The 19,987-nt window shown below is 30.8% G+C and overlaps 1 protein-coding gene across 1 annotated transcript in view; it reads right to left on the bottom strand.

The window, feature by feature from the left end:
- LOC125873773 (transcription factor RAX2-like) overlaps window positions 1-3,259 on the bottom strand; it is a 41,330-nt gene extending 38,071 nt beyond the window's left edge. The window contains exons 1-3 of the mRNA XM_049554633.1: window positions 3,124-3,259; window positions 2,648-2,777; window positions 1,032-1,745 (exon numbers count right to left, since the gene is read on the bottom strand). Coding sequence (XP_049410590.1) covers window positions 1,032-1,745; window positions 2,648-2,777; window positions 3,124-3,259 — 980 coding nt within the window. The remainder of the gene's footprint in view (window positions 1-1,031; window positions 1,746-2,647; window positions 2,778-3,123) is intronic.
- Between the last annotated feature and the right edge of the window lie 16,728 nt (window positions 3,260-19,987).

Genomic DNA, 19,987 nt, shown 5'->3' with positions numbered 1-19,987 from the left:
CCCCCCCCCCCCCCCCGACCCATTTTTTGTTTAAATTTCTTTTATAAATATTCTTTTTTACTTTATCCCCCCTTCCAATTCTAGTTTAGATATTATTTTATTTTTAAAAAAATAATTCTATTCACTAGTCACATAACCCTCCGCTTCCAATTTCTTTTCTCGTTTTGTGTTATATATATATATATATCAAAAATATTTGTTACTTGCCGCCGCAAGACTTTTTTAAAATAATTTTTTTATTTATGTTATATACGGTACACAAGTAAAAAAAAATTCTAAGAAATATATGTACATATATAACACAAAACGAAAAAAATGTAAAATAAATAAATAAATTAGAAGTGGAGGGTTAAATAGGATGGGTAGAATTTTTTTAAAAAATAAAATAATATATTTTTTTTGGGGGAATGAGTGAGTGGTTTTTTTCTAAAAAAAAGGACGGGGNTTTTATATATATATATATATATATATATATATATATATATATATATATATATATTATTTTATTTTATTTTATTTTTTATTTATTTTATTTTATTTTTTGGGGGATAGTAATACTTTAATTTTTTTATTAATATTAATAATTTATTTTTTTATTATTTGTCAAGGTGGAATATTTTATCTATGTGGAATGTCATGTGTCAAGGTTTTTTCAAATAAAAGAGAGAGTGCATTACACACACCTCATAGGTGTGTTTCTCAAACTAAAAAGTGATAATTTAGGTATGAAACTCACACTCTCAATAGTTTAGGTATGAAACTCAAAAAAAAGGGATAATTTAGGTGTGTTTTTAACACTTATCTCTAAATTAAAACAGAAAGAATAGTGGTAAAGAGTTGGAAGGGGTTAGGGAAAAGGGTGGCACAAACAAACAAATAGGAGTATCTTAAAAGAAAAAGGTTTACCATTGTACTGGCAAATCAAATAAGTTATTTCCATTCAATTACATCACAACTGCACAAAACCCCATAAACTAAAGTCCTTGTTTTTTTTTTTAAGTCAGTTTAGATGAGTTCCTAGGTAATAGTACATCCCCCTCTCATCTGTCTTGTTTTCATCATTAAAAAACAAACTACTATTATTATTATTATTATTATTATTATTACCATCACTGCCACTGCCTCTGCCAATCAACTGCTTAACTTGTTCAACATCATACCGGAGTTGATCATTTTGAGTGTTGCTTCCCAAACACACATGATTTGGCTTTTCATCATGCTGGCTAATGGTATTGTTGACAATGCCATAATCAAGAATGAAGTTTTGATGAGTTTCTTCATAATTAGAGAAATTACAATTACCTATTTCTCTTTCCTTCTTGATTTCTTTTCCATACCTCATTTGGTGGCTACAACTTCCATCAGATGAGGAACAACTTGCTACATCTGTCCCACCAAACATTAGTAAATTATTACTATCTTTCAATGTGCAATATTTCAAGGAATTCACCAATCTATCTTGACTTTGTAAATAATCACAATATTGGTTACTACCCATAGAAAAATTAATATTCTTATTATTGCACACGACTGCATTTGACGTGTCTCTAAAAAGACTTGAAATCATATGGGGTTGGGGTTGGGGTGGTGCTATTTGAGATGGAAAGAATAGCGATCTTTGATTATAATTTGATGAAGGAATAATATTATTTAACCCCATGAGTTTCTTCTTTAGCTTTGTGTTCCAGTAGTTCTTGATATTATTGTCTGTTCTTTCGGGTAATTGAGCAGCTATAATTGACCACCTGTCATACAATTGCACATGTTAGAAATAATTAAGTGCCTTAACATAATTAAATTGAATTTAACTTATATAGATGTGAAAAAATAATATGTGATTATAATGTAGACTACCCTGTCGTCAACTATTTTTAGGATATTGATTTCACTTTTACTCCCTCCATCCACAATTGTTTGTCAGGGTAAGGCTATGCACATCCCTCAAGAAAAATTTAATACAATGTGTAATTTGACTAATATAACCCTACTATATCAAGAATACCAAAAGTCCACATAACTTTTCAATTGAACTACACAATCATTAAGGGCAAAATTGAAAAAAAGTGACTAATTATTTCTTGATTGTTTAAATTGACAATTAATCTTGGACATCTATTTTTAGTATACCTGCCAAACAATTGTGGACGGAGGGTAACAAAGATTTGATTCTTAGACTACCAATGTGTATTAAAGTTAATGTCAATTTAATTAGTACTTTTTTTCTTTTCAATTCATGTGGTAGGATACAGATTTCGACAGTCAAACTAGATGAGTTACCTTAATTATTTTAAATTATTTGTTTTCGTGACTTTTATTTTCTAGGTTGTTTGTAAATATATAATCTTTAATCTTAAAAAAATGAAGATTCTATATTTGAACAAAGAATCAAAATTAAGAAGTTTGAGTCTCTAAATTTGAGAAATATCATGTAAATTAAATAAATTTAATACAATGAGGACAAAATGAAGTGATTGAACTTTGTTATAACAGGTGTGAGTGAGTAGTAAATTAAAGAAAGAGTTGATTAAAGATGTAAACCTGGGATGCATGCATAAAATTAATTGGCAAAATCATCTAATTAATGTTTTACAAATTTTGTAGTCTCAAGTACTCATTATTACATAATATTAGTAATGAAATTTGTTACCTGCTCCCAATATTGGCATACAAGCTGCAAATAACTCTATCTTCATCATCACTAAAGTCTCCATGCTTAATATTAGGCCTTAAATAGTTTAGCCATCTCAATCTGCAGCTCTTCCCACATCTTTTCAGTCCTGATCCAAATATATTAACCCCACAACACCTTCAAACATACATTTTACATAGCATTTTGAATCTTGCATTTACACAAAAATTAATTAAAATATATTCCTTATGTCCCAATTTATGTGACTTACTTTTCTTTTTAGTTAGTCTAAAAAAGAATGACACATTTCTATATTAAATAACAATTTAATTATAAAATGTTTATTTTACCTTTAATGAAATGATTTACAATCACACAAATTTATATAATTTATTTTAGATCACAAGTTTTAAAAGTCTTCCTTTTTTTCTTAAACTTCGTACCAAATTAAACTAACTCGCATAAAATGAGACAGAGGGAGCATATATGTTTACCAGCTTTTTGAGGTAGGGCGATCCAATTTCCAGCAGTTCCATATTTTTCAATGAATTGTTTGAGCTTGGCATCTTCTTCTGGTGACCATGGCCCTCTCTTTACATTACTTTTATCACAACAAGGAGCTCTCCCCATTTTCTCTTTTTCTTGTTCTCACAAAGACTAGTTGTTTTGTTAATAGAGACACTCCCTTTTAAATAGTCCCAACAAACTCAGTTTTTATTAAGAATTACATAAAGTCATTAGGACAACCCTATTTCTAACTTACTTTGCTGACTAAGGAATACTAGCTAGCTTCTTTTTTTTTTCTTTTTCGATATCCCAAATCTGTATTGGAGTCTCACTAATTTAGATTTATATATGTAACGTAATAACTTATTCAGGAGGGAAACACTCTCTATCAAGAATTTTTCTCATAATTAGGGTTCAAACTCGAAACTTTTTTACTGAGAAGAACAATCTCATCCATTGTCCTAGCTAGCTGATACAAGTTCCTGTACTCAGAGACGAATTCAAGATTTGAAGATTTTGAATGCACCAATATTGCCTTAGCTCAAATATGAGTTCTAAGATAAATTTAAAAAACAAAAAACAATAAAATAATATTGTAGCTAGATTCAAACCCAGGTCTCATGAGTGGTTCTTCTAGCTTGTACCAATAGTATGACAAATCTATACTCTTCATGGGTGCACAATTATTTATATCTTAATTTATATTAGTTTCTCAAGATAGATAAACCTATACACATAATTTTTTTCAAAGTTAACAAATGCATGTGCACGAGTCCGCCTCTGCCTGTACTAATACTACTGTTGGAAGCTCTATGAATAATTTATCTTTTCTGCTTTTTACCTTAAACTTCACCAGTCCATTTTTTTATATGTTCGAATATAATAAAGCTATCTAACTAAATGATACCTCTAGCTAGTCGCTCGATTTTTTTAACATTTTCTGTAGGCAATAATTTCTTGGTACAGTCTAATTTTTAAATCATAGAATATGGTTTTAATTTAGCTTAGTCAATACATCATAAATATATTTCAGTAATACCGTCACCTAACAAAAATAGTATGATAAGTGTATTTATTGGTGAAAACACAGTCCCTTAATCAGATGTATACACAAAATAAAATGACATCCCTTCATTTCAATTTATCTAATGTAGTTTGGTTATGTGTCCTCAAGGGACTCTGTCTAAAAACTATTTTTAAGGTATATGAAAAGACTTTGCAATGTATAAAGATTATATACAATTTAAATGGCTTTTTAAATAGAAGAATACACATTTGTGGACTTCTTGTCAAATACTCCCCTTGTCCCTAATTACTTGTCCAAATTTCCTTTTTTAGTTATCCCTACTACTTGTCTATTTTGATAAATCAAAAAATGATAAAATATTTTTTACCTATTATACCCTCAATTAATTACTTTAAAAAAGATAGAATTTCTTGAAAAATTTTACTTTTTAGTTTATCCACTTCAGAATTAATAGGAGTAAAATGGTAAACCACTATGTCAAAACAGGTGTGTCAATTCAAAAGCTGACAAGTAATTAGGAATAGAGGGAGTAAATGAAATCCAACATAAATAAAATAGTGACAGTGTCACAACTTAAGACAATATAATTAAGAGAAACTTTCACATATAGCCACTTAAAAATAGTCTAATTACGTTCCAGAGTGGGAGAGAGGTGAATTGTATATGTATATCGGTTAGATAATTGTATATTATACATATGTATTTGTATATTCTGTCGAGAGAGATTGGGAGATGGAGGAGAGAGACGAGTGAGATTGGGAGAGGGAGGAGAGAGGCGAGCGAGAGAGGACAATAATTTGTATAATCCGCATGTACGTTTGTATACTTCGTGCGTTTTTGAATAATTGAGTAATATAAACTCTGGAATTATACAAATATAATAAAACTCGAAATAAAGAGTTGATACAAACATAAACATACGAACTTTAAACAATTATACAAAATATATTATACAAATTACATTATATAAATTATATTATACAAAATTTGAAAACTACACATTTATACAAACTTTAAAAAGTTATATACAAAAAGATTGAATGTATATGATAACAAAACTGAAAAACCAAAGGAAATCATCGTCATATACAAATATAAACCATCATATACAAATACAAATCAAACAAAGAATTGTTAGTTGCGAATTATACAAATGTGACAAATTATACTATACAAACGTGACTAATTATACAAACACGAAGTCAGCTCACGTAATTAATGGTTAATATTAGTTCGAGTGATAGTTATAGCAAACTATAACTATGATGAATAATTAAGTAATATAAATTTATTTAACCACGTACCTTTCTCTATAAATAATGTGCACGTGTAAATTAGATTAACTTGGAGACGAATTTTTTCTTCATATGATATAGTTAGCACTTTGAAGTTTAATTTGCTAGAAATGATGAAGTGAAGTACACATGTAAGTTGGTTCGTACGCCAAATATTAAATGATAAAAGAAAGAAAAAATTCAATAAGTTTCTCGGCTAGTAGTGGACAATATCCAAGGGGTATAGTAGTATAATTTTTTTTTTTTTTAACTATTATACGTGATCTAGAGTCTGTTTGAATTGATTAATTTCAAGTGATTATAAGTCCAAATAATTTTAAGCATTTTAAAAGTGTTTGAATAAATTTAAAAAGTATTTATAATATTTGATTTTAAGCTAAAATAATAAAATAATTCCAAAGTCAAAAATAAATTTAAACAACTTCATAGTATAGAAGAAAAATAGGAAATTTCAAAAATATATAGCACAACTTAAAATATTAAGTCAAGTAACTGAATAAACAATATCTATATTATATTTGGGGAAAACATTATACATAATATATTAACTTTATATAAAATGGTATAATAGTGTATGAAAAGTTTTCATAAAGAAATATGGGCTAAACCATGTAGCAAACTCAAAAAATTGGCTACATAACGTAAATATTTTCTCCTAATTAATATACATAGAGCGTAAATTTTTTCCATTTTTGACACTATGGAGTAAGATGATACTCCATTAAGAGAAATGATAATCTATTAGATTTATACAATGTAATTTTTAATGAATAAACTTTTTTTTAATACCACAATATACACATTGTTTGCTAAAAAATATAAGAGGGTGTTGGATTAGCTTGTTTGTAGATGCTTTCGACTTTGAAACACCATTTTTTTTAAAAAAATTTTTAGAGGTGTTTGAAAAAGTTAAAGTAGGCCAAAAACCAAAAATAGAGTATCTCCTTTTATGATTTTTAGTTTTTAACTTATAAGGAAGTGTTTATTTTGACTTTCTTGAAAGTAACTTATAAGCTAAAAGTCATAAGTTGGTAATATCAACTTTTCATTTAAATAATTTTTATACTTTTTTGACTTAAAAATAGGTGCTTAAAAATATTTTTTTCATTTTTTAATAACTCCAAAAATAAAAAGTATCTGAAAAACCAAAATTATTTAAAATAATTCCATCCAAACATTCTATAAATTATTTTTTATAAGCTTATTTAAACGAGAATAATAATTGTTAAGGGTGTTGTAGGGTGGCTGGTGGAGTGTAAGAGTGTAAATAATTAAGAATGTTGTGAGATGTCTGATTTTCCCATCATAAAAGCATGCATGCATATATGTTGAAAAATGAAAAGATTGTACTCTGGCAAAGGGTTATCGGGGAATCGTGGTACTCCACTGTATATGAGATTTCAACAGTGACAAATAAATATCATTCATATATAGTCATACAAATTTGATTCTATGAATTATCAGATTGACTCATCATTCAACTGTCACTCTTTAATTTACACCATAAAGTTTACTCACAAAATCCAAACAACTTCCCATGATCTATGCTACTTTCACCTTCATCAAAAGGAACTTCACTTAATTGGACACATGGGAAAAAGTTATTCGTAGGAACGGAAACAAACTAAAAAGGTTTTTAGTTTTTGGTATCAAGTTTCACTTTATACGTTCTCTCTTCATTTTTATTTGTCTATTTTAAATTTTACGCCTATTAAAATTTAATATTGATATTTTATTATAATATTTATATTAATTGATGGTTAGTCTTAGGTCTTAAGAAATGATTTGAAAATAAATAATTAAGATTGAGGATTAAATTAATTTTTTTAATTTTTTTTCTTGATATACTAAAAGTGACGAGTAAAAAAAAAATATTTTTTTTATTATACTAAACAAGTAATAATAAAAGGAGGGATCAATATTTTCTTCATTTAAAAGAACAAATGAGGAAAAGATTTAACTCTTTGTGCTGTTGAAATACTTGGTTACATTACAAGTATATAATTACTTCGCTTAGAAGTTCAAAGCCGAAAAAGGTCCCATAATAATCATTTCAAAATTTTAAAATTTATGATCTAAAATAAAGTTTTAAAATTTTTATTTGATTATAAATTATCTCATTAAGAAAATAAAAATTTAATGTTGAATCATTTATAAATATAAACATGTGGCATTTTTTTTTTGGACACATAAATAAGTCACATAAATGAAAAAGTAGAATATTCTTTAATAAGAGCATTGTTGCATTCAATTTCACCGCGATGGACCATACAATACGGCCTCGTTAAGATTACGAATGATCATCTTAAAATATTCTAATATTAGAAATTTTATAGTGTTACATATATTAAAAACTTGAAAGATTGTTTCTTTGAGATATTAGCTTCTCTTGAATGTTTTTCATAGATTAGTCAATTATCATTTTCTCTGTTATTTGGTACATGTGCATGCGAATTATAAGATACTCAATTTGATGGCCTATTATTCATTCTTTAACCAGTAGCAGCTAAAGTTCCTTGCTCTTCCATGTCATTGTCCATAAATACCCCCCATATACCATAGTAAATTTATCATGTGAAAAATATCAGCTCCGCGTATTCTCAAATGTTTGTACCTTGATTATTCTAAAGAGCTAGTAAATTATAAAACGATCTCCTCAAGTTTTTAAGAACTTTTTAAATCATATTTAAAAAATCAAAAATATTTGAAAGACATTATTTTTAAAAAAAAATAAAGAACAACTAAAGAATTATGAACAAACCAAGTCACATGTTTGTTATTATGGAGGGCATCAGCTGAAAAAAATAATATAGGAAATAAAAACAATTACAAGTAATTAGGAAAATCAAGAAAGGTTACAAATAATAATAGTTTTAATAATTGAGACTCCCCGATCTTTTTCTGTATTAACCATTAACAAAGAATAGAAAAGTAATAATTGAAACATTTAAACTTTTCTTAATAAAGAATGTGAAAGGTTAAGAAGAAATATGTGAAATCTATCTGTCTGTCGCGTTTGTCTCTCTTCCTCTCCCTCCCTCCCCTCCATCCATCCATCCATCGATGCATCTATCTATCTATCTATCTATCTATCTATCTAGCTGGAAAAATATATAGGAAATAAAAACAATTACAAGTAATTAGGAAAATCAAGAAAGGTTACAAATAATAATAGTTTTAATAATTGAGACTCCCCGACCTTTTTCTGTATTAACCATTAACAAAGAATAGAAAAGTAATAATTGAAACATTTAAACTTTTCTTAATAAAGAATGTGAAAGGTTAAGAAGAAATATGTGAAATCTATTTGTCTGTCGTGTTTATCTCTCTCTCTGCCTCCATCCATCCATCCATCCATCCGTCGATCTATCTATCTATCTATCTATCTATCCATGAAGGGTTGTTACTTTTTCAAAGAGTTGTGACTATTTGAAGGGTTTTGACTTTTCTAATAAGGTACAATAAGCATGTTTTCATACTACCCTTTGTTGGGTATACATAGAAGGATTCTCTCACATTTTTAAACTACACGTTTTTTAAGTTTTCCATTCTTCTTCTTCTTAACAACCAATTTAGTACATATTCTATATTTCATTCTATATTTTTTTAAGCAACTTTATAGACCATTGGTCTGATTTATTGATTATCTCAAAGAAGTTGGGTAAGTACTATTTCCAAAAGTCTTAGCCCCAATGCCACACAATATTTCATACTATTTTTTTTATATATATTATAATGTATATTAAAAACATATATTTTTTTATGACCCAACTTCCCGAGTCATGATGACACCTACTAAAATCCATGAGTAGATAAGCCGACCCGTACCCAGAACAAGAAGTAGTGAGTACAAAGGTAAAATTAAACAGAAAATAATGCTAACAATAAGCAAAGACGAAAAATGGGAAACAAACTAAAAAATATATACAAAAGAATCCTCCTATAACCTAGAAGTCATGAGTAAAGAGCTGTCTAATGAGATAAATACAAGTCCCAAAAGTTGACCACGACAAGCCGTCTCAGAGGCAAAAGACAAGCTAACATAAGTACAAAAGGTGACAAGTTGATCCAGAACGCCAAGTGGTCACCGACATCCACAAGCTGCAAAAGACGACACGAACGATCATTGCTGGTAGCTGGTACTAGAACCTGCATTATGAAAGGATGCAGAGTGTAGCATAAGTACCAAAACAAGGTACTTAGTAGGCATCATAGGCAGATCGAGCATGAAATGTAAAAATAATCTAAAAAGATAGAATCTAGACAAAAATAGAGGTCAAAGCGGATATGAAAAAAACCATATGAGCGTACCGAAAGTAAATCTAAGTATATTTAAACTAAACCTAACTGGAACTGTCAAGACCCGTGCTTACACCTTGGACGTGGCCGGCACTCGAGAACCATTGTTGGCCCCCAAGTGAACCCTCATCTTTGCTGACTACAAGTGGAAAACTAACTCAAGCATACATAAGCATAAAATTGAAAGAAACGTTTAAAAATATTTTAGGAAATCTCAAAACTTCACCGAATATACTGAGTATGAAACATAAGTTTTAAATAAAATATCTGAAACTGAAAGACTCTCCACAACTGTCTATCTATGAAGCCTATACTATACAAAGATGAGTGTTGGGACAAGACACACGATTCCTCAAGGGAACTACTACTAACAACTCACAAAAATGGAGTCCTCCAGAAGCAAGGAGGTCTTACTCAAAAGTTGACGAGCAGATGAAGTGATCTCAACGGACTCTTGTTGAGGATCCTAAGAACCTGTATCTGCATCATTAAAAGATGCAGGTCGAATGACATCAGTACATTGAATGTACAAGTATGTAATATAGCTGAATTATAAATAACTGAAAAATGGACTGCAATAGANGTGATCTCAACGGACTCTTGTTGAGGATCCTAAGAACCTGTATCTGCATCATTAAAAGATGCAGGTCGAATGACACCAGTACATTGAATGTACAAGTATGTAATATAGTTGAATTATAAATAACTGAAAAATGGACTGCAATAGATAACAATGTACTCAAGCTGAATGTAAAGAAATAAATGAGTTAAATCATTTAAAGCTTTACAAAATATTTTCTCATCTATGAACTCAACATAATAAGTGATATATAAAAATACACTTCAACTCTATTTGAGAGATTCTCTAATCGACAACCATCACTATGAGCTATGTGACGATACAATGTGTCGCCCACACTTCCAAAACTGTCTTATACCTTGCCAAGGTATAGAACACCTCAACTAAGTGGATCCACTAAAATCTGGTCGAATGCACTTAGGATTCATCTAAAAACTATGATCTTGAACCCATTTAGGCATACATGGTTTATGAGGAATGTGAGTTGTCTGAACTCAGCCACATATCGGTGCTCAATACTACTCCCAATAATATATACTCATGCTCAATGTTTAAAAACATACTCTTCCTCTGGTTTGAGATAATTGCTTAAACTATCCTCTTAAAAGAGGTAACTGCTCTTGAAATTTGGACTCATAACTCATTAAGAAATCAAAGTTTCTCTTTTATCAATATAAAAACTGATACCTTTGGGAATACTTAGTTCTCTTATACTCTTACTCAATTCATACTTGAAAACTCTTTCTAAAAAATATATCAAAATCATATTATGTTATGATCATTGGTGACTCGGGAAGTCATACTGCATAAACATTGATGGCATAACTAGATACCATACTGCTTAAACAATGATGGCATACTCGATTGTCATACTAATCATGTTATTAAAATTCTTTCTCAAATATCATCTTTACTACCTCAAAAAACTCAGTTTAAAACTCAAGTATTGGCTTTAAAAAAACTTCTCAAGATTTATAACTCAATTCATAGGGTTCATGCAAAATTATGGACATGAACAACTCAACTCAGGGATCTTAATAGCAATATGGAAACTCAGTATTCAGAACTCAAGAACTAAGAACTCAACGATACTACTCATCTAAAAAATACTCAATTCATAGTGTTCATGTTGAAATATAGACATGAACGAATCAACTCAAAATTATTAATACATGACATATAACAATTCAATAATTAGGAATATAATTTAAAAAAGAATCCGGAACTCAAGAACTCAAAATCAACTCATCTCAAATCTAGGAAACAATCCTAGATTACTCTTTTACTCATTAGAAAGTAGATGTAGGGCGTGAGGACGAACTAGTTCAACACTATGATAGCTTTACATACTTGAAAGAACAAGGTTCTTGAAGAATATTGAATAAGAAATTGATTAGAAGCCTTGAAACCCTAGCTTAAAGGAGAACAATCAAGAAAACATTTCCTGATATTCTTGAATTAGTTTCTTGAAATTTTCATGGCCAAGCATTATGATTTTCATTAGTGATTCATAATTGTATGGATGAATTTGATTTGGAAAGAATGGAATTCTTGGAGAAAGGCTTACTTTGAAGAAAATTTTGAAAAAGATTGAAATAATCTTGAATGGACTCTTCTACTTTGATTTTTCCTTAGGGTTTTGCCTTAGGGTTTGAGAGAGAAGAGAATGATGAATTAAGAGATGAAAAGCTGATTGTTTTGGGTCTTTAATTAGTCAAGAAATTTTGTTAGGTTTTCTTAGAGGTAAAAAGATAAAAACGATCCTTTTTAATGTTTTCCCATCGGCTAATTCGTCACTGCATTGTATCAGGTTACTAAAATGGTCATAACTTTTTACTCAAAACTCTGATTGTTGTGAAATTGGTGGCGTTGGAATGAATATCCAAATACCTTTAATCTGATAGGTTATGAGCCACGTAACTCTTTATATTCTAAGATATATGGTCATTTGAAATTGACTCATGTAGAATCTTACATCAAAACTTAGTCAGTAAGGAATCTTTCAACTCAACTATGTGCTAGGAGTCTACTGACCTTAATTAATATAAAAAATCATTCCCACACTAAAGAATTTTACCTTACACATATGGTCAATTTAAGAATTAGCCCGATACGACCTTACATGTAATGAAGAATAGTTTGGGTCTTAACTTAGAATTTTTGGGGTGTTATCGGACCCCATAAGCCCAAAAGGTACACTCGTGCACAAGTTAAAATATAACTCGAAAGGACCCCATAATCCCGATAGTACACCGCATAGCTAAGACAACAATAATAAGAATAAGATACTCAAAACTAAGTCCAAAAGAAGTCAATCGCTCCTCGACCCCAGATAGGATCTGGGCCTCAAACCCAAAGTGGTAGAAGTTGTGCCTTGAACCCAAAATGATAGAATTTGGGCCTCAAAACACTACAAGAAAACGGTTCATTAGAGACCACATTTTAGGGACGAATTAAAAATCTAGTCCCTAAAAGTATACTTATAGGGACAAGAATTTTTTATGGTCCATAATTTCTTATTTTTTATTCTTAATTAAGGAAGAGAATAAATGTTGTCCTTAAATTAATTAAAATCTGGCCCTAATATGCTCAATTGAGAGAGATTGGGCCTTACTTTATTTTTCCTCCTTAAAATAAAAAATAAAAAGAACTTAAAGTAAAACAGAATATATTAAAATATCCCTGTAAATATTTTCTATTTCTCACTTCTCAGATCTAAAGAACCCATTTCCCTAAAATCTAAATCCCTAAATGCTCCTAATTTGGGAGATTAAAGTAAAAATACAATCTTTTCTCTATTTCAGATTTTGGCCAGGAGATGAAATTGAGCATTTATTGTTTGGAGTTCTCTTGATTTGTTGGCCTCTCTCTGTTCTTGTTATCTGGTTAATCCATCGGAAAGCGATGAAAATGGGGATGAAGATCTAGAATGATGCAGTATATCTGTAAAATAACCCTAAAAATCTCTAATTTTGTACCTCAAAACTGTGGAGGCGGTCATTCTTTCCATGGTTCCGAGGTAACTTCTCTCTTAAGATCTATTCTTTAATTTTCTGATGCATTGGTTAAGAAATGAAGGACTTTATTTCGATCTTTAAATGGTCGATTTTATGACAATTGAATAAAACTTGAGGGTATTAGGGTTTTTGGTATGCAAATTGATGACAAAGAAGACACTAAAAGATCACTATCATTAACTCATAAAAGCCATAAATTTAAATCCCTATGTATATGTATATGCATAATATTCTTAAATTAATGTTGTGTTTCATGAGATTTAGAACTTAGACTACTTAAACCTTGGTGTGGCTTCTTTCTATAGAAAAATGCAATTAGCATGAATTTGTAAAGAACTTTGGATTTTTCAATAATATCAAATTGTTTTTGAGAAAATGTTTGTTCTATTCCTTGCTATATGTGTGGTTTATTTTTCAAGTGAAAATCGATACAATGATATTACTGACGCCTTTTTGAAAATCAAGGGACCCTCTATTTAAATTAGAAGTTAGACACTTGTTGTTTCTGTAGGAAGTCTTGAATGCTATATACCTAATTGTATTTTTCTACTTCATCAAAATAGAAAAGGAGGAAAAATACTATGCCGAAACAAATGAATCTTGCTAGGAAATAATCAATATTTTTGTCAACAATGAAGATTCATCTAACCGGTAGTCTAAAATTAATTTATGAGGTCTAAGATCTTATAATATATGTGGACATCACCACATTCACGCAACATGCTATTTGACTTAATACAACTTATGCAATGTATTTTAATTTGAAGAATTTGACATTTGAGTTTCAATTTACAAACTTAGCATGTGATTCTTTCTAAGTGCATATTTGAAATTATGGGGGAAGTGATGATGTACTTTAATCATTTCCTGTAGATCTTTATGGCACTTAACTTTATGCCATAAACATTAAATTGTTGATAGTCAAATAAAATCAAATATTATTACCAAACTAGTTGCCTCAGTATATAAATATGATTTATCATATTGCTCTTCCACTATTTTTTTAATAGTTCTTTCCAAAAGAATATTCAACTTTTATTTTATAATTTCATAAAATAAAATGAAATAAAAATATTAATTCTTTATATCACAAAGATTTAACCAAATGAATACTTTGCAAGTAAACTTTGTTAATAAATAGCTGGAAGTAGTAGTAATCTTTTTATTTATTAGACAGAACCTATTCCTTTGCCTTCTTATCAAAATGCTCCGACTCATTTCACTATATTCCTTCTCTTTTTTTGAAAACTATTGTTAAGTAATTATGATGCCTAGCATCCAGTGATACCTCTCTTGACATGGTGTCTGAATCCCCAAGAAGAAACAATTGTAAATTTTAAAAGTCCTAAGATAACAAAAATTCTCTCTGGTAAGTTAATGGTGTTTTGATATATAATTTTTGAAATTTCTGAAATTGTGCATTAATGTTTCTAGAATATGCATGTGCTTTTCGTGTTTGTGTGAGAGAGAATAAGATGAAAATGTCAAGAGAGTGAGCGAGAGACGAGACATGTAGTATGATCATAAGCCTTAGGCAAAATTGAATATAAACAACTATCTTTGATGTAAAATACAGTTTGATTTCAAGTAGTTAGAAGTATGATGTTGTGTTTACTACAGGATCACCTACTTCAAAAAAAATTGAGTTTTAATGCCGGATCAATCAAAAAGGAACACAAATGTTCATTTATCTAAATCTTTTGACAAGCTTTACTACTTAAAAGGAATGATTGGTGATGGCAAAGTTGATCCTATATGACTCTAATATCATAATTGCTGCACAATATTATGCTACATACACCTAACAGTTTGTGATAGAGTCCACAGTTAGCCACAAATATTTAGTATATTTATTTTTACATACTATTATTTTGGATAGGAATAATTTATTTGATTGATAGTAAATGATTTAGATGAAAGCGTGAAACATATATCAAACATATATCATTTGCGTGAGATAACTGCTAGGATGACAAGTTTTTATCTCTATATGGTGTCACAAAAATTATTTATGGATAGTACAAAGTTGGCATTATGAATCTTCCTTCGTGTTATGAAATTTGCTCTACACCGTTACTCCTTTACAGCTCTCTGTATTATATTTTATGGAAAGTGTACTTTTTTTTGCAGAAAACACACATGTTCTTTGTTTAGTATCTTGTTACAAAAATGTCGAGAAGGAGAGGAAAATTTTCCTTTCAATTCTTTTGATTCAACCATGCAATAGTTGTAGTTATCTTTAATACTATGTGGTCTTTATAAATTTTAAGGAGCATTTGTTTTTTACCTTTTACAGGTTTTGAAGACTTGAAGTTGCAAGTGAAGAAACAAGTTTTGAAGAGTTGTTGAAAATAACAAATTGATTTTTTTTTCTAGGACACTTGGGACAAATTTTTTATTTCTTGCTATGTATATGGTAAACAATTCATGGCTATACAATTAATAGTGGAATGTTTATAATTGTTGGTTGCAATTGATTACGAATTGTGTATTAGAAAGTGTATATATATTAACGATAATTTTATTTATGTTATTGTGATTATCTTTGTATATATTGAAAAACATTTATATATAATTTATGGACCACATTTTATGATTTACAAATGGAATTTTTACGGACTAGATTTCTTGTACTTATAGACTTTTTAGGACCACTAAAAGTTATTCTGTGTATTGTTTTTAGGACCAGCACACTAGTCCCAAAACCTGATTTCAGGACCACATATTTTCTAGTCCCTAAAGCGATTTAGCGACCAGATGCTTGGACCACATTTTATGATTTACAAATGGAAGAAGCCTATAGGGACGGGTAGCGACCAGACTTTTCTGGCCGCTATTGCCCTTTAGAGACTAGAATTAGACTTTTAGAGACCACTTTTCCCTTCGTTATTAGACTATTTTCTTGTAGTGAAACCAAGGTGATCGAATCTGGGCATCAAACCCAAGGTCTCAGTCTCAATCTGGAAATAACGATCTCGAACCATAAAACGTCAGCCTCAAACTGGAAATAATGGCGTGGAACCGTAACTAATCACTGCAACAAACAAACTCATAACCCAACTAACAAGAGTTCCAGGGCTGTGTCAATTCTAAGGAGAATCCCATGTAAAGTTAAGTCACCATGGGACGCCGCCCACCCAAAGTTATCAACAAAATCTCCGTGCCAAGTATAATTATAATCTCCAATCGTCGCGATAGCATAAACCTCCGGCAACACCTCAAAACCGCAGAAATAGGAAGAGAGAGGGGATAGAAGATCTAATAAGCTACGAATTTGCCTAAACTAAGACTCATACTATCATACTCAAGTCTAATATTCTAGTCTGTCCGGAAAGACGTTGGAGACAAAGCAAAGCAATAAAGTCTGAAAGGCTAAGACAACACTGGTCTATCCTAGGCTAAGGTTGGGCATGCATCAGAAAAAAAATAAATTCAAGCGATTCACATAGAATGCACAAACCCAATCCAACCAACTAGCAAGCTACTATGCCCGAAATAATGTTGATCAAGCCTAAAACAAGGTGCCTAAGAAGAGAGGTAAGAATACTATGTCACCACCCCCAATTCACACTAATAAACATTAGTTCACACATTTGGGCTTAATCTAGATAGAAAGGAAGTCGTACCCTACCTTAAGGTTGACCGTGCGCACTCCAAATCACTTCGCCAGAGCTTTTCCTTTTCGAACAACCTTTGAACTCTGCCAAACTATCAAATATAGGATCATAATGTTAGTATGGTCGTTCAGACATCAAAATCACAACAAACTAAAATGGGTCAATTTTGGAGTTGAAACAGGAATCGTGGGACCCCCACTGGATTTTCAAAATTTGACTATATAAAAAGACCCAAAACGATACCCCGAACTTTTGTTCCAAAATGGAATAAAATTCGGGGCTCGACATACAAATAAATGACTTTAAATAATTAAAAAAAGCAATAGGTAAAACTCATAATTTACCAAAATGGAAAGATGCCCAGCAGTCCTTGAATACTCCACGATGTAGAAATAAGGATTACATCTTTTATTGTTTGAGGTATTATTCTTGGACTAAAATCAACCACGATGTTGGGTAAAACTTATTACTCTATGGCAATTTAGGGTGGGTCTGAATTGAATATCAAATTCTCTTATTTACACTACCCATTTAGATATATGACCTGAGAGTTCGGGTTTATGGAGAATGTTTTATAATTGGTAAGTTGTGACTATGATAATGGGGTGGCGTTTGGAAGTATAGTATATGCTTCCGAGTGCCTATCATGATGGATAAGGCAAACTTTTCCAAGTTGTGAGTATCAAGTTTCGACACTCACAAGGATTCTGCTAACATAGTAAATTGGGTGTTCCATACCTTTTTCTTCACGAACTACAATGACAGTTACCTTGTCTTTGAATACAACTACATATAAAAGCACTTGCTTGCTATCCTACTATTTCTACAATAGGGATTGGCCTAATAAGTATGCCTTCAAATCTTGTAGAACTTGCTGGCATTCCAGACTTCCAGTGTCCACTCTAAGTCATTCTTATTCTTCAATAAAGAGAACAAACTATGACATTTCTTAGATGACCAGGAGATGAACCTTCTAAGGATTTTCACCCGTTCGCTTAATCTGTAGACCACTTTTATACTATTGAGCGGGTATAAAATATCTACGATCGCATCAATCTTTTCTAGGTTCACCTTGGTCCTCTTGTTCTGTATTAAAAAACCAAAGATTTTTTCTAAATCTAACTTTGAAGGCACACTTCTCCGAATTGATCCTCATTTTGGTTTTCTAAGAATGTCAAAGGTTACTTACAAATGACATAAGTGGTCCACTGCATCCATAGGCTTTGCAAAGATAACATAAGTATAACCTTCCATAATTTTTCCTTTTGTTTTTTAAATATTTTATTTACTAGCCTTTGATGTGTAACCCCAACATTTTTGGTCCGAATTACATTACTTTATAACAATAAGTACCAAAGTTAGTGATGCATGAACTATTAAATTATTCATCATATTGCATCTATATTTAATTGTACTAGAGTATAGGTTAAGAAAACCCATCATCTTATACACGGTGATGGCGTCGATCATTTAACTGATGTTTGGTAGCATTAATGAGCTATTGGTACATGCCTTGGTCAAACTTTTCAAATCTATACATATCCAAAATTTCTTAAAACTTTTAGATACTATAATTATGTTAACTAGCAAGTCTGGGTACTTCATTTCCCAAATGGATTCTTTATCAAGCAGTTTGTTTACCTATTTCTTAACAAATATATCCTTTGGCTCAAATATTTCAAATTTCATCTACTTCATCAAAGGGAAATCCAAGTTCATCCCAATACAATGGATCACAACTTTGGGTGGTATCTTTTATATATTTATGCAACCAAGCAAAAATGTTTGCTTTAATTTTAGCTTTACAAATATTAACAAGTTTTTTCTGGAGTTTGGTGCTTAACCCTATTCCGAGGTATACCTTTCTATCAAGGTAGTTGACGAGCATAACGACTTTTTTTATTTCTTCCTAATATTGGTTTATTAGCATCATTTTCTCAAAGGCATAGAAATAACTCACAATCTCAAACTTGTCAGGTAATTCATAACTAGTGCTCACTCTCTATCTACAGTCTATCTACTTTGCATACAACTCTGGATGAGTCCCTTTTGATTGTTATTTCTCACTATTCTATAATTTTTGTTTATCCATGAATACCTCAAACATTTCTCTAGCTGCATGCCCATGAATGATCTAAATGTCATTTGGAGAGCGAAACTTGGGAGTTTGATGATAGGTGGAGGGAACTTCCTTAATGTTATGAATCTAAGGCATACCTATGATAATTTTGCACCCTATATCTCTATCCATCACCTCAATCAAGGTTTCTTTGACCATCCCTGTAGCACACATTGGTAGCCTAATCTCACCACGGGTCGTGTTAGTTGATTAGTTGAAATTGGCTAGCAGTTTTATGACTAGGACAATATCATCTGCAAGCTTTATTTGCTTGAGCAACCTCAATTAAATGACGTTGGTGGAGCTATCTGAATCAATTAACACATGTTTAACTATATTATATAAAATATTTAAAGGAATTACTAGGGCATCTTTATGAGGCTAAGTGAGTCCATCTACATTTGCATTCTCGAAGAAAACCACTTCTTCAGAGCCCATGCCATCATGTACTATTTTATCATATGCGATTTAGACTTTTATTCTTGGCTACTGAATACATTACACTGTTGAACTCAACCCCTCTAAAGATCATGTTGATGGTGTTGCATGGGGAGTAAGGCCTTTTCTGCACTTCCTTTCCCCTCATTCTTCCATAGTTATTCTTGGTTGTGTCGATCAAGAATTCCTTTAGATGACACTCTTTGAGAAATTGGTTACCTCGTCATGCTTGTAGTCCATGGTTATTTGATTGTACGTGTGGTAAAACTCACACCGCAAACTCTGATCCCAAATTTTAAGAGCTAACCAGATATCTTTTGGCCATTTCACTTCTCCTATTACCGTCATTATTGATACTAAGATTGTGGTACTCATGCCAAAGTAGTATTTAGAGATTAGTGGTGCCTCACCATCTCTTACTGGCACTACTTAAAAAACTGTGAATACCGACCTATAAAT

The sequence above is a fragment of the Solanum stenotomum genome, chromosome 8, assembly GCF_019186545.1.
Source record: "Solanum stenotomum isolate F172 chromosome 8, ASM1918654v1, whole genome shotgun sequence".
NCBI classification, from domain to species: Eukaryota; Viridiplantae; Streptophyta; class Magnoliopsida; order Solanales; family Solanaceae; genus Solanum; species Solanum stenotomum.
This window is presented reverse-complemented; position numbering and strand designations above follow the sequence as displayed.